This window comes from Centrocercus urophasianus, unplaced genomic scaffold, assembly GCF_019232065.1.
Source record: "Centrocercus urophasianus isolate 14NV4802_14NV808 unplaced genomic scaffold, USGS_Curo_1.0 seq_10, whole genome shotgun sequence".
Classification (NCBI taxonomy): domain Eukaryota; kingdom Metazoa; phylum Chordata; class Aves; order Galliformes; family Phasianidae; genus Centrocercus; species Centrocercus urophasianus.
In genome coordinates, this window is record NW_024884142.1 from 94,024,095 (window position 1) to 94,038,599 (window position 14,505).

The 14,505-nt window shown below is 44.3% G+C and overlaps 1 protein-coding gene across 3 annotated transcripts; it reads right to left on the reverse strand.

Annotated features, from left to right (window-relative positions):
• Positions 1–1,408: 1,408 nt before the first annotated feature.
• YPEL5 (yippee like 5) lies at positions 1,409–11,131 on the reverse strand. 3 transcript variants are annotated; one of them, XM_042825598.1, is made up of 6 exons: positions 11,043–11,126; positions 8,796–8,928; positions 8,615–8,679; positions 8,306–8,446; positions 4,093–4,265; positions 1,409–3,512 (listed from the first exon to the last, which is right to left on the reverse strand). In XM_042825598.1, the coding sequence occupies exons 5-6, from the start codon at positions 4,231–4,233 to the stop codon at positions 3,288–3,290; spliced, it is 366 nt and encodes a 121-aa protein (XP_042681532.1). In that variant the 5' UTR covers positions 4,234–4,265; positions 8,306–8,446; positions 8,615–8,679; positions 8,796–8,928; positions 11,043–11,126; the 3' UTR covers positions 1,409–3,287. The 3 variants fall into 3 exon arrangements, with proteins under 3 accessions (XP_042681532.1, XP_042681524.1, XP_042681540.1); XM_042825590.1 differs by lacking the exon at positions 11,043–11,126 and having other exon boundaries at positions 8,796–10,208; XM_042825606.1 differs by lacking the exons at positions 8,306–8,446; positions 8,615–8,679; positions 8,796–8,928 and having other exon boundaries at positions 11,043–11,131.
• Between the last annotated feature and the right edge of the window lie 3,374 nt (positions 11,132–14,505).

Below are 14,505 nucleotides of genomic sequence, written 5' to 3' on the forward strand. Positions count from 1 at the left end.
TTATGGGCAATTGTGTCCTGAGCTGCAGCTTCATCAGTTCCTTACCTGTTAATTTACTGAGCAACTGTTGACTTTGTTTCCTACTATCTGGTGGAAAACTGTAGAGACAAGTTTGCCCAATAAGAAGCAGCCTATGCCAGCCCGCTCACAGCCCAGCATCACGCTGCTTTTTCTCACTCACGGATACATGTGCCATCTCGAGTCATTTTGAATATCCATAGGAAACCTAATCAAAATGCTTTTTCAGTCCACAAACACAACATCCAAACTTTTCATCTTCCCCAAGCTGTGTCCTGCTGAAACAGCAGTCAGCAACTTTGGGGTAAACCTAAACAGCAACTACAGGATGAAATGGTAGCAAAAGCTATGGCACCATTGCTAGCCCAAGCTGAAGCCTAAGCTTCTGCCCAAACTAAAGACTCAAAGTATCAATCCCAAGGTCTTCATTCATACACAGTGGAATTACAGTGTGCTGTCACCATTCCTCATGTGGCAATATAAGGCTAATGACCTATTGCAAAATAACAACTGCAGACAAACAACACCTTCTCTGTTGCTAGCTGTGCTGTAACTAATCACCTCGTCCCCTGTGTTATCTGTACTCACACACTAAGCATCTCAAGGAAGAAGTACCAAAATTTGAGGGGAAACACTCCCAGAGTGTCCCACCTGGGTGGCACACATGGGAACAGCACAGAGCAAAGCTTCTCAGATTCCATTTTAACACTGCAATGGACTCAAGTCTCATACGTTTTAATGAGTTCACCTCTACTGTGTTCTTCACATCATGGAGCTCAGGAAAAGCCATCTTTAACATCTCAGTTTAACACTGTACCAAAGTGCAGAAGCCTTGTTCTAAGTCCAAATAAGCCCTAGGCTGCATTGCACCACTGTAGTGATTTCCCACCTTGGTTCTTCAGCTAGTTTCTGAGTCTGACCAGCTGCTAATGCAGAAAGCTTCTCCCTAACATTTGCACACAACATATGCACAAACAATTCCAGATACACAGACACCCAATTATTCAATTCCTAAGCCATTTAGTAAGCTAAAGCTCTACGTTTCTTGCAGAAATTGGACTTCTGCTTAGCTTGCTGGTTTTCCAAAGACAGAAACAGAAGTTCATCATCCAGAATTCCATTACATGATAAATTTCCTGTATTTTTTTCTTTAACAGCAATAAATTGAAGGCTTTCTAGTGTCCAAATGATATGCCTGAAGCACTACTTAGCACTTCCAAAACCCAACCATATGCTCTTATACAACCCATTCAGGGAAATGCTCACCTATAGCTTATCACCATGCTGAAGAAACTCAATTTACTCAACTGAGGGAAACAAGACAGGTTACAACATTCACTTGACAGACTCCGAGCAAATAAAACAACTGAAAAAGAATAGCAAATACCAATTCAGGACAAAACATACTTTATTGTACTGTAATGCCAGAAGTACAAGAAAAGTACTGCAGAGAACCATGCTAATGGGACTTCTGGGGTTTGTGAAAGACAGAAAAAAACCCGAGATAATGGGGCACTACTGTACTCAGTGCAAAAACTGATTTGAGGCACAAGTACACTACTGTTTAAGCAGCTTGATTCAAGCACAGCTCTGGTATGTGATCTACTCTGTTTTCTTTCCATATAACATTTCTATAATAAAGCTACTTTTACATCAAGTAGGCAGCAAATTCAAGTCAGGGGTGTCCAAATTGCCACTAAGCAACCCCAAAAAATTAAAAATACTCTGTGTAGTCAGCCTCCACATTTTAGTTCCAGATATGGAGCTGCAGCTAGTGAAGAAGTCACTCTGAAAGGCAAGAGGCCAGATCTATTTGTTCCTCCCTGTACACCTGTGGGTAATCTATTTCACTTTGACCACAATTTACCCAATATGAAAAAAAATAAACACATCTTTGATAATGAATCGTACATATCTAACATTCAGAATCATTGCAGCCCTTGAGATCTCAACTTATGGCTTAAGACAATGAAAGTGTTTGGGCACCCTTGAGCTAAGCCAACAAAGAGCATTTTTGCTACCAGGCAAGCAAGATCACTGTTTTAAACAGAGCTGACCTCTACAAGAAAGCAGGAACCCAAGTCACTAGGTACTACTAGGCGACATGTAATGCTGCCCAGAAAGATAAAAACGTGAACACCACAACAAAAAGAGTTCAACTAAGTTGAAAGAGTTTCACCACCAGAAGCGGCATTTGAAAACAAGCTGTTCAGTTAAATCTTTTCACAAGATGCAGATTGTAGAACTGGATGCATGAACAAACATGCTGGCAGTCTTCTTTTACACAGCAGCTGTGTTTAACATAGGAAGTTCTGGGTTTGAAGAAAGCCACTTGAAGAATTAAGGTTTGCAATTGCCCGTCTACTTAATGAGATTAGTAGAGAAACAAAAAATTTACTGCCAAAACAGGAGTTTCTCAGTGGATCCTTATCATTACAAACACAGCTTTTGTTTTGTAAGCAACACAAGACTAAACAGACAACTACTTTATTATTATTATGGGTATAAGTTACATCTGTTAAAATTAAAAAAAAAGAAAGCCAAGCAGTTTTGCCCTATTTCAAAAATAGTTTCCAATCAATACCAGTTTATGGTGACCGGGACTTCACAAATAAACAAGGAATGGTGACATCTTTGGGTCAAGAATGACAAGAAATAATGGGCTCTGTGCTACCAATCAACCTCAACAAGAATATGGCACAAGGGCCAGCCCAAGCTGTACCAACACTGAACCTTTAGCACTCGGCACAAATTCGGATCTCTTTACTTTAGCTAGCAAATCAGGTGAAAAGATTGAGTAGAAAAAAAAGTAGCTAAAATCTTATGCCAAAAATTGGAATATACTTTTAAAAAAACACCTGTAATTTTAAAATAACCTTATGCTGACATCAGTTTGTGCAAACTAAAAAAAAAAAAACCAAACAAAAACAACCATTGATCTCTCTCTAACAAAAGAAAAATTCTTCCAACATTTTCCTTTTAGCTCACTGTATCTGCAGATACTGTCTCAGATTTAACAGATGGAAATGCAAGACAGAAAAACCTTACAGCAACTGCAAAACAATCTTTCTACAAACAGCTGCTGGAGGGAAAATAAAATATAAAGGAACAAAGAAAGGAAGGTTCCATCTGAAATACTCTCACAATCTTTCCTACTCTGTAGTCCATGAATCCGACTCTGATGCTAAGGTGACAGTGTATGTAAGCAGATTTTTTTGTTGATTTTATTACTTTAAGTTTCAAATGAAGAGAACCTGAGAGAAGCCTCTTCAGGAATTGTCAGATGGAACATGCTCCTCAAATCCTTCGCTCTCTCGGACCAAAGCTCTTTCCAGGATAACACGGCCTTCCTTGTAGCGCTGGCTGTCTTCAGTGGCAAATTCATAGATCCAGCCCAGTTTGCTGTTGCAGTTCTTGCAGCTCACGTCTCGAACCATGTGGCGGCCAGTGAGCATGACCCGATCCTGAACTTCGCTGTACTGCAGATTTACCACCTGATGCAGACGTACAGAAAATAAGGAATAGAAAGAATTAGTCTAGTTTCAAACAGAGTGAAGTTTGAAAACAGTAGGCATGACTCTCAGTGCTTTAAAGGCAAAGAGCTTGTGGCACCTGAAAGCTCAAGTGTAATAGTCTGTAGCCCTACCTGCCTAGAAGAGGTAATGCTTTTGAAGATGTATTTCTCAAGGATGTACAACCATTGCTGCTTAACTGACAGGCATGAAATTCCTTCATAAGGAGTCCATGAGTGCAGAGTACCTCGTTCAGCTTTGGGTGAGAGAGCCCCAGTGAGCACAACTAACCGAGATTGAACCACTTGTACTACATCTGCCTTATCTGTAGACTGATGCCACTGCGTCCACAAATCAGAATTAAAATAGTAAGGTGCGCTTCTTAAAAATCTTGGGATGCTTTTGAAATAATCATCTAAGAAAAAGAAAGACTCTGTGGCTGAGGATACAGACAGGCTATACTTTTTTGCTAGCCATTACGAGTCAGTGCCAAGTGATGACAGATTCATTTCCCACAGTCATTTTTCTAAAGCAAATAGTTCACCCTCAGCTTCTTACCAACCTTGTTAAAAAGAAAAGCTCTCCCTGTGGCCCCTGTAAAGCGAGTGGAGATGAGCTCCGAACGATTGGTCAGAATGGTGTCACAGTTTGCACAGGAGAACAGGCGAGTGCCGCCAATGTGATCCAGAAAAATTCTTCCCATTTTTAGAGCTTATGTAAGTTAATAGTCAGGATCTGAAAGTGAGAAGAAAGATCACACACTTATAAAGAAAGCACTGCAGCAAACAAAATCAAAAGAAGTCCCACACACATCGCTGAACATTGCGCACATCACAACTACAGGCTGCCCCCATCCTTTCTCACCAGGTTAAGAAATATCAAGCTTAACAAAAACAATAATCTCTTCTCTAAAAGTGACCACCTTACTAGTAAGATGGCACACACAGATACAAACTAATTACATTAAATAAGGGAAATATGAACCCAAGCCATTTAATACAGTGCAGATGTTTGCAGCCCAGACCCTTACTGGACCATACAGTTGCTAAAACGAAAAGCTTCTACTTTTTCCCTGCTTTCTTTTCCTGTAATATGATGCTGAAATTCCATTCCAGTACACGTTCCCAACTACTCACCCACCTTAGTCAGCACTGGGAAATGAAGCACAGACAAGGACGTTGAGTCACCAAAACAATTATAGTGTAATCATCCCAAATCACTCCCCCTCCGCCTTTTATAAATACATTTCTCCTATGCTTTGCACATTTGTCATATGCAGCCACACACTACCACCATCCAGGAGGTTTCTGTCTCCTGCTGGAGCAGACTGGGCTCCTCTACTTACCTCTATTAGCCCTCTGAGCCTTCACACCAGGCAGCTTTAGGAACAAACACTTAAAGCTGTCTAATCTAAACACAAAACACTGCCATTTACACAAGCACTTTCCAAAACATCATCCCTAAAATATGTGAGCAACTCCTCTGATCAGAGAAAGAGCTTAGAAAGTGAGTAACACAGATCTGCAGACCTTCGTAGGCAGCGAAAATTAAAGCATCTTGGCAACTTATCAGACAGTCAAAAACTCAAATAATGAAGGATAACACAATAAAGGAACTAAATGAAGATGCTATTTTCATTTCAATTGCATAAAAGTTTAAGGACCAAACAAGTGAAATATGCCTCCACTTGTGCTTCAGAAAACAGGGCTTTGTATGGCCGTGCATAAAGAAACAGTGTAAGTAAATCTGACACACTGCAATACGAACACTGTTGGTGTTTCACATTTCAGAGCAGGAAACAATGTGCTGTTTATTAGGAAATTCATCAGATGTGCCCATCAAGTTGAGTATTTTATGCCATACACTCCGGGAAGCACAAATACCTAAACTAAATCTATTTCAAGTTTAAGGGGTTAGCATTGAAGGAGGGGGAACAGCTTTACAAAGGTGGCTTGTGATAGGACAAGGGGGGATGGTTTTAAACTGAGACAGGGGAGGTTTAGGTTAGGTATTAGGAGGAAGTTTTTCAACACAGAGGGTGGTGAAGCACTGGAACAGGTTGCGAAACAGGTTGTGGATGCCCCATCCCTGGCCAGGCTGGATGTGGCTCTGGGCAGCCTGGTCTGGTGGTTGGTGACCCTGCACATAGCAGGGGGTTGAAACCAGATGATCATTGTGGTCCTTCTCAACCCAGGCTACTCTATGATAACATAGCATTCCATGTCTCATCTGAAGGACACATGAACATTCAAAGCAATGGAATGACACTTTCCTTTATGGGTGATACAATGCCCACTGCTCTTCTTAGAAGAAGAGATGGAACAGGTTTTAAGTTTGATAAAACATTTTAGACATGGGAATGTAGCGATGCAACTCCTTATGACTCCACTCAAAACACAGTGTTTGCCTTCCATTTATTTAAGTATCAATCAACAGACAATAAGTGTAACTGATTAAGTAAGTATCAAAGTCTCCAGCCAGAAGAAACCACAAACACAAGCGATAAGAGCAACTGTGACAGATACACCCGTAAGGCACTTGGCCCAACTCCACCTACCATCCCTACCCATTCTGGATACCATTATTTCTACGCTGATTTTGTTGTGGACTAAAAACAGTTAGTTGACCAGAAGTTCCTGCGGAAGAGGAATCAGCATCCAAACAGGTGCTTTTTTCCTGAGGTAATGGCTGCAAGCAGCTGAAAGATACCTCATCAAGAAATGCAATGCTAATGAAGCTTCCAGTGGGACATGGATTCTAACTGAAAGACAAAGATGTATCCCATGGTAACACAAGGCTGTGGGAATCCCTGCTGAAGTTACAGCAGAATGTAACAGAACTGGTACTGGAAGAAAGCTCTCCAGGGCACGCTGCATCGGAATGACTACATGTCTCTTTGAAAAGATAAACACGTGTCCAAGGTTAGAAAATGAACCTCGAAGATCTGCATCACAACAAAGCGGTCTCTTAGAAACATATTCAAAATTTAATGTAATCCTACTGGAATTTCTAACATTTAAAATATCCACTGGACTCATCCGCCCCTCTGCAGATTTCATTTGAAAGAGCTAGAAACCCTCTAATTAGCCCTGTTTTGATCATTACAGAATCTCAGCAACCTGATAAGGATCCAGCTGAACACTGGTCACCTTGCATTACTCTTTACATTACTGCTCACAGCTGTAAGAGGTAGAAAAGTTACACAATGACTGCTGGCGAGGCAGTCTCCAATGCTGCATCTGATCACGAACTTTTATAGAGAATGAACAAGGAACTGCTTTTCTCTCCCATATAATTTAGAGAATTTCAACTTGGGCTCATTCCCCCATTTTCTTTATGACAATATACATACATATATATATATAGTATATGGCAGTATTCCTCTGTAACACCAGCAAAGGTGGTACACAATGAGTATGCTGCTTTCCTCTTATCCAAGGCTCCTGAATTCTGTTGCATCTACTCTCTCTTTATACTGGAGAAAACAGCAGCAGCACAGCTGACCAAAGGAAAGCAATTTTCAGTTGGGAAAATGGAAACAGAGCACGTGGAATCCTACTGAGAATGGAACTGGGACTTGTATACCTCACATACAAGCTGTGTACAAAGAAGTGTGATTTTCTTTTTCCTATAGTTTTCACTTTTCATACGAAAGATGTCAGCATCTATTTAAGATTACACATACACGAATGATTTGGAAAAAAGAAATCCCTACAGGCAGTGGAAGGCTCGCTCTCTTAAAGAAAAAAAACAAAGAGTTACAAAACATTAAAACTTGAGTTCCTGCAATCAGGGGAAGGGCAAACACACAAGTGCACCTACCCACTCATCTGCACTTTACCCTACAGATAGGGGAAATAACATCCATTTGTACAGAGCCAGGCAATTTCCATTGCTGTTCACAACCTCAGAAAGCAACACTACTGTATCACACCAATGCCATTATGCTAACCAGCAGAATTTGCAAAAGCAGCGGACAGAATTTCAGTTGTTTACAAAACCAAAGGGTGAAGAGTTGATTCTATGCTTCTATGATGCTAAGAAATGCTTTTCGGCCTATGTTTCCTTCTTTAAAATCAAACTAAACATTCTTCATTGGATATGTGTCCATGATGAAGTCATTGCCATCCTGCCCTCATACAAATGACCCAAGACAAGTCATGACATTAAATTAATGGATCCAAAATAAAAGCAGCAGACTTATTTACTTTATATCCCATTAGTACCTGTCAAATCCACACAACTTAAAGAGCCGGGTACTTTTGTGAAGTGACAGCACTTCATGCTTAGTGTCCCAAGTCAGCACTCAGAACACCACCAACATGTATCCCTGAAAGCACCTTTAGAAGAAGACTCAGAGTGACAGACAGCCTTACCTAGCTAGTGAGGTTTGTTGACAGCGCACTGCTGTGATGCTACAAACCTGGATATACATATCCTTAGTCAGAACATAAAACGTTTCCTGCCTGCGTGCTTCTCCCAGTAAGTGCATGGACAGACAGGAAACACGAGCGCTGTGGCTGTGTGCTATATGCATTCCTACTGCAGCGTGCTCCCACACTTCCACCTGTCTTTAAGTGTTGATTTTGACAACACTGAGCAACAGCTGTCAAAGAGCTGACATTTGACAGCTGAAATTTCACCACCATCTGTACGCAGAGCTCCAAACATTGGAAGCACCGTGTAGCCGGTATTTGTGGTACCTAATCTGTATGCCTTCATAAATAATACAGAAATAATGGAAAGAGTTTTTTATTAACATTTTTAAAACTAACAGTCAGCGTTTTCTCATCTCAGAGTGCATCTCATGAAGACACAGGACCATCAGTGTTTGGGACAGCCAGCAGGCACACGCTGGACTGCGGATACTGCAGAAGCCTCAGTGCTGCTTCAGCACCATCTACCGCATCTCAGATCTGCAACAGAAAACAGCTGCCAGTTATACCAAGCTATGACAGCCCCTCTTTCTCCGTTTGTCTAACTAATATCATTTGTCTTTGTATGGTGAGCCAACAAGCACTCTACCTTGAGGAATGATGATGCATCCCCCTAGGCACATTAAAACCTTCTGAAAAGGTACTTACTCTAGAACCATGCTTAAACTTCATCTTCTCATCTCAGGAACAGGCCTTAAGCTTCCTCTTCTCATCTCAAAGACGAACAGAAAAAAACCACTTAGCACAGCTACACAAGACTGCACACAAAAGAATCACTCGGTAAGGGAGAAAAAAACAACAACAACAACAACAAAAGCCTGTTCTTTACCTTCCCAGGTTTCTGCTGCTCACAAGTGAGGGTGCATCTGAAAACAGTCTCCCAGCAGGTCCAAGATTTTGCAGTCTTCCAACACGACTTTTGTGACTGTTAAAGCAAGCAGGGCCTGGCCTCTGGCCTCTGCCTAGATGCACAATTCATTATCAGAAAGCACCATGTGTAGCCAAAAGCAAAAAGATGCAAACTCAAACAGTATGCTACATTCATTAGAACCGTTTTGAGACTCTAGAACTGTACAAAGAAGGTAACAGTCAAACTACCAAAGAGGCTTTGGCAACATAACGAACACTGTGCCCAGACACAGTGCGTGGCACCCACCCACAACAAGGCGCCTTGCCCCACGAAACTGTGTTTGGGCAAGTTACAGCAGTGTAATTTTCTATTGCAAACTGGCTTGTTCAGGTAAAGGGAAAGCTTCTCGTGCAGACAATGCACTTAAATACGCTAACATACATGATGCTGGTGTATGCAAACACTAAGACAGGATTTTGTTTCAAGTTTACAGATAGCAGAGGCACACAGATGGGTGCTGGTTCCTAACACAGCCCCCGTACCCCAGTGTCTCCCCCACAGTAACTTACATCATCACAATACTCTTGCCAGATAACATATATTGTATTATCTTACAAGTGGTACCAGACTCAGGCCAAGCTTCTTCCCCTCTACACAGGGCCCACAAATTAGTGACAATTTCTGTCTCCTTGTTTTCCTGGTTACCTTCTCCCTTAATTCCTCAAGTGTTTTAAGAAATCTGTATTTCCTGGTTTTGTAATAAATTTACTTTTACAGCAGGTATACAAAACGACTTTTTGTCACTCCATCTACTCTACAACTTTCCGAAAATCAAACTAATTCAGACGTTCTCAGAATCCTTGGTGTCAGCGCGGTACAAATCTTCACCAGAAGACAGCAATGGTTAAAACGAACCATAGGAAAAGATAAAATATATAGCATACCATGGTGAGAAGACAACCTCCACCCAAACTACATCCACTGGCTGATAGGTTGTCAATACTTGAAGGGCATCTCACCAACAAATTCTCACACCCTCTATGAAACTCTTAGGTAGAGGCTATGAAATGAAGACAACCTTGGTACTAAGTACTAATATATATATTTCACAACATTTTTATTTGTTTATTTATTTTTTAAGAGAAGCCTTTCCTAAGCGGGTTGTATAAGCAACAGCTGAGCAACTCAAGATTTCAACATAGGTCAAGCGATAGTAAACAAAGATGAACAACCTAAGCTTGGACAACACTACTTGAACTTGTGATGACTACCAGCAGAGGGAAAGCTAAACACATAAATACACATAAGTGCAGCTAGTCTGTCAGATAATAAGTGACAAATCTGTTGTTGTTGCCTCCCAAACCGGGCTTTAAGGTTTCCGGTGGGTAAGCACGGGCACACAGCCGAACCAGCCATGCCCACAGCTTAAGGCACGGCACTGCGCAGCCCCGCCTGCAGCCGCTGCCACGCCAGAGGTGAGGGCTGCGCGGTGCCCCACAGGACAGGCGGACGGCAACCTTCACCCTATTTCTTCGGCCATAGCACTCCACAGAGCCACCCAGCCCTTCCCAAACACGGTAAGCCCCCTCACTTTCCCAGCAGAAACCCAACCTACGCGATGCCACGCACCGCCGGACGAACTCTCCCCGCAGCAGCCCCCCTCCCCTCGGCGCCCCCAGGGGCAAATGGCTGAGCGGCGGGAAACCCGCGCGTGCGCGGCGCGTCCGTTGCCCCCGCCGCACACAAAGCCCCTCGCAGGGGCGGGCCAGGCCGCCCGGCGTCACGTGACGGCGCATAGCCAATCGCCGCCGGCTCGGCCCCCGGCGCCGCCGCCGGGCGCCGCCGGCAGCGCAGGCAGCTCGACAACAAACAGAGCGAACAGCTGACGGGAGGCCCCGCCGCCGCGCCCGCCCCGCGGAGGGGCCGGCCGACGCGGCGAAGGGCAGGAACCGGCCGCGGAAAGTTGCCGCCGCCGTCCCGACGCGGAAGGTAGAGAAGTGGAACCGGTGGCCGAGCCGGACAGAAAGTTGTAGCCGCGGCAGAGAGGCGCTCGGTACCGGCCTCGGCCGGAGGGCCAGGAACGGGGCCCGGCGCTTTGTGTTGGAACGGGGAGGGCCGGTGCCGCTCAGTCCAGAGCCCTCGCTGAGGGCCGCCGCCGCCGTTTTCTCGGCCGCCCGACCCGGCTTCCCCGAGCAGCTCGCGACACCGCCCCCCAGCCCCGGTTACCTGACGGAGGGGAGCGGCAGCGGCGGCGGCTCCGTACCCGGTGTCTTCCTTCCCCCTCCCCTCACGGCTCCGACGCTCCGCCGCGTGGCCACGCCCCTCCCGCCGCGTCCGGCCACAGCGCCACGCCCCCGCGGCGGAGCCTGGGCCGAGGGCGGCGCCTGCGCGCTGTGAGGCGGCGGGCGCTGTGGTGATGGGCTGCGGGGCGGGAGAGGCGGCCGAGGGAGTCTTTTCCGACGTTGAGGAGTGTGCGAGGCGATCTCTCCGTGAAAGAGGGTTGTTACAGCTCTTATTCCTCCTCGTCCTCCGGAGTCACGGGCAGAGATCAGAAGATTGGGGTCAGAGATGAGGAGGTCCCTCCATTCGCTCTGTAAAGGCAGATCTAGTTTCGTTATCCTGTCACCCTCAATTTTAAAAGATTCTTAGGTACAACATTCCAGAGCATCTGAGAACCATATCAGAGGAAGAACTCGATGTCCAAAGAGGGACTTGGAATTCGTGCTCAGTCATTTAGATGCCAGGAGCTGGGGCAGTGAGCAGGATCCGTGCCAGGCAATGCATAAAGCTCTCCTGCAAAAATGAAGTCATTGCTGTGGTCAGGGAGAGCAACGGAGGTGCAAAAACTCAACCTGTAGCCAGCCACTACTGCAACCAGCAGCACTGCATTGTCCAGCAGTGAAAGCCTATTTGCCAAGTAGAATGGTTCCTAACACCATGGAATACAAGCACATGAACGATGGGATCTTGCAAGGTTTTTTTGTTTTGGCCTTGGGTGACCCTTTTCAGTTTTCCATGGTGATTACTGAAATGAGGGCTTTCATGTTGCGGTCTCGCAATTTTTCTTTCTGCTTACAGGTTCTCATAACTACTTGACCTTGTCAATGGACTGGATCACCCTATCTCTCCTTTTCTGAAAATGTTCAGAATCCACACCCAAACACATCAGAACAGCCATCTACGGAAAGGAGATGAACGTTTTGAGGGAGAGCCCCTACTCCACAGCATGTTGACTTCATCAAATGGTCGGGGCTCTCGCTATTGTTTGTGAGCATTGGATGAGAACAATGACAGATTGGGCGAGAAAGAGCCCTACACAGGGAGGCTGGGAGCACATATACAATAGGATACATTTTAATGGCTACTCAGTTTCACCATTTTTTTATATAATCAGTGGGAAGTACTAGTTTTGGAATGTGTATACATACACACACCCAAGGCCTAGACTGATTCCTATAGCATTCTTTTTCGCTGCACGTCTTTCAAGAGATCAAACCAGTCTGTTACATTTGTCATTTCCCAGGAGAGTGAGGAAAGATGGTTGTCTTTTCTGTTCATTAGCACTAGGGATCTAGGGGGGTCTCTTCAGCTCCACTCAACAGCACAGTGTTCCCTCGAAGGTCTTGAACCTAATTCAGTATTATCATGTCTTCTAGCAGTGCCACTCCACTGTTCAGGAAGCATAGCTTTAGGTGTTGAAGGAAAAGAGACAGCCACACTCTATATTTAATATTCTTTTGTTCATAGATAATTTTACAAAGTCATTTATCAAGGATGCTAAAGTCAAAAGAAGCAGCTTCCGTGTAATCATCCTTGCACAGGGCCAGCTCAGAGATGGACTAGCAGGGGGATTTGTAAAAATTGCCTGAGTTACTCCAAAGTCAGAGCACTGCCAGCATCTCAGCACAGAGCTGAGATGCAACAGTGACAGCTTGATGTGGAGCAGACATACCCAACACAGAGGTGGAGGGCACCACAGGCTCTGTACTGAAAGAGAAAAGCTTCAGAGGAAGATTTGGACGTGCCATGCTTTGAAGGGGCAAAGATCAGGAACACAGCAAACAAAAAAAGTGATTTGCCAACAAAGCATGAAAAAGTATTCCATTACCACTGCATCATTATTACTCAAGCTTCTGGGCATCTGCTAACGTGACACCTAGTTTTTATTATTAATGTGTTTTGCCAGGTTTTTAAAAGGCCTCTTACAGGTGCCTCACTCACATACAGAGGCTTAGGCAAGAAAGGCTTGCTCATAGTCCATCCTCAGATTGGAACATGAGAGGCCAGTTGAAGCAATTGTTCCTTCTTAGATCTCTAATAGCCAAAAAGCAAAAATACTCTCACAGGTACCCTGTTAAAATCCTGTGTGCATTGAAAAGGCTCATTAGACTGGACTACGTAACCAGTCTAATTATTACATTTTAGCCTTTGAAAGCCACAATGTGAAAAGAACAGCATCCACCTCATGCTAAATTCTGAAAGACAGCATACCTGCAATTGTGTGTTATGCCTGTTGTGTTCAGATGCATTAATCGTACAGAACCACAAGGTGAGAAGATAACCAGCACAGTAAACTGGAGACTTTACAGGCCAGTTAGTGAAACTAAGGGTTCCTTGTAAACATGCAGCGTAAGGGTATCTGTTCCTCTGCATGTCCAAGCACGTCCCATGCTTTAGTACAGCTCAGAGCACAGTCAGGCTTATAATGCACACCATGAAGAGAGATGACAAACACATAGCCTGTGTTTACTCACACACTACTTGCCATTCCCTGCCTCTGTTAACTCAACAGCATTCAAAAAGCAAACTGCAGGTGTGAGGAGAAGATAGAGCTGAAGAAAACTTCAGCAGACTAAATAAATAAATAGAAGGACTGTCATCTTACGTGAACTCCACCCTAAGATAGAAAGAGGAACTGTATGCTATAAGTAGACATATTCCTCATGGGGCCTATATCTGCAAGTGCGTGTGGATAGCTCTGCTTGAGTGAATATAAAGTGAAGCGCCAAAAATAGCTGGACCTCCCTACAAAGATTACTAGCTTGTTCTCTTGACTTAAATGAGGGCAAGCTTGCTTCCAAAATATTTGTCAGAAATTAGCAACTGGCCACTGTTCCCAAAGGGCACACAAACCAGGAGCCAAGGGAAATCTCAGCACAAGCAGTCCCACAAGATCTGAAAATAGCCAGCAGAAAGAAATAGTGGTGACAGGGTCCATTAGCTGCCCCAGAGGCTGGGAACAACAAAGCAGGCCCAGGCTCCATGCAGGAACAAAAAGAAACAGAGCCAGAACTGGTTTTAGCTGCATTAAACACCTGGTGGGGTCCTTCAGGAGGAGGGCTACCTGCAGAGGGATGCTGAGGCTTACCCAAAAGGCCACGCTAAAAGCAGACCCATCTACAAAATAGTTTAGGCAGAAACTGAGCAAAGTGGCAATGGAGAGCTTAAATGGAGCCACTGGGCATAGGGGGTGGGTGCTGACTCCAGGTGAGGATGCTCAGGATAGTTAACACTCTTGAGTGCCCTCAGGGCCCTGACTGCATTTTGAAGTTAAAGTAGCACTGCTAAAGTGGGAAGAGGATGATAAAAGCAGTCAACTTCAACTTGGTATTTCTTTACATATTTGTTTAAATTCAACTATTATAGTTTAATATAACCTTAAATCATGAAAATGCACTGCCCTTGACCT

Bases quoted from the DNA above. Each gene is read 5' to 3' on its own strand.
- YPEL5 (XM_042825606.1), bottom strand. From the start codon at position 4,233: ATGGGAAGAATTTTTCTGGATCACATTGGCGGCACTCGCCTGTTCTCC. The intron at 3,513-4,092 runs GTTGGTAAGAAG...CGTCTGCATCAG, and splicing joins GAGCTTTTCTTTTTAACAAG to GTGGTAAATCTGCAGTACAG.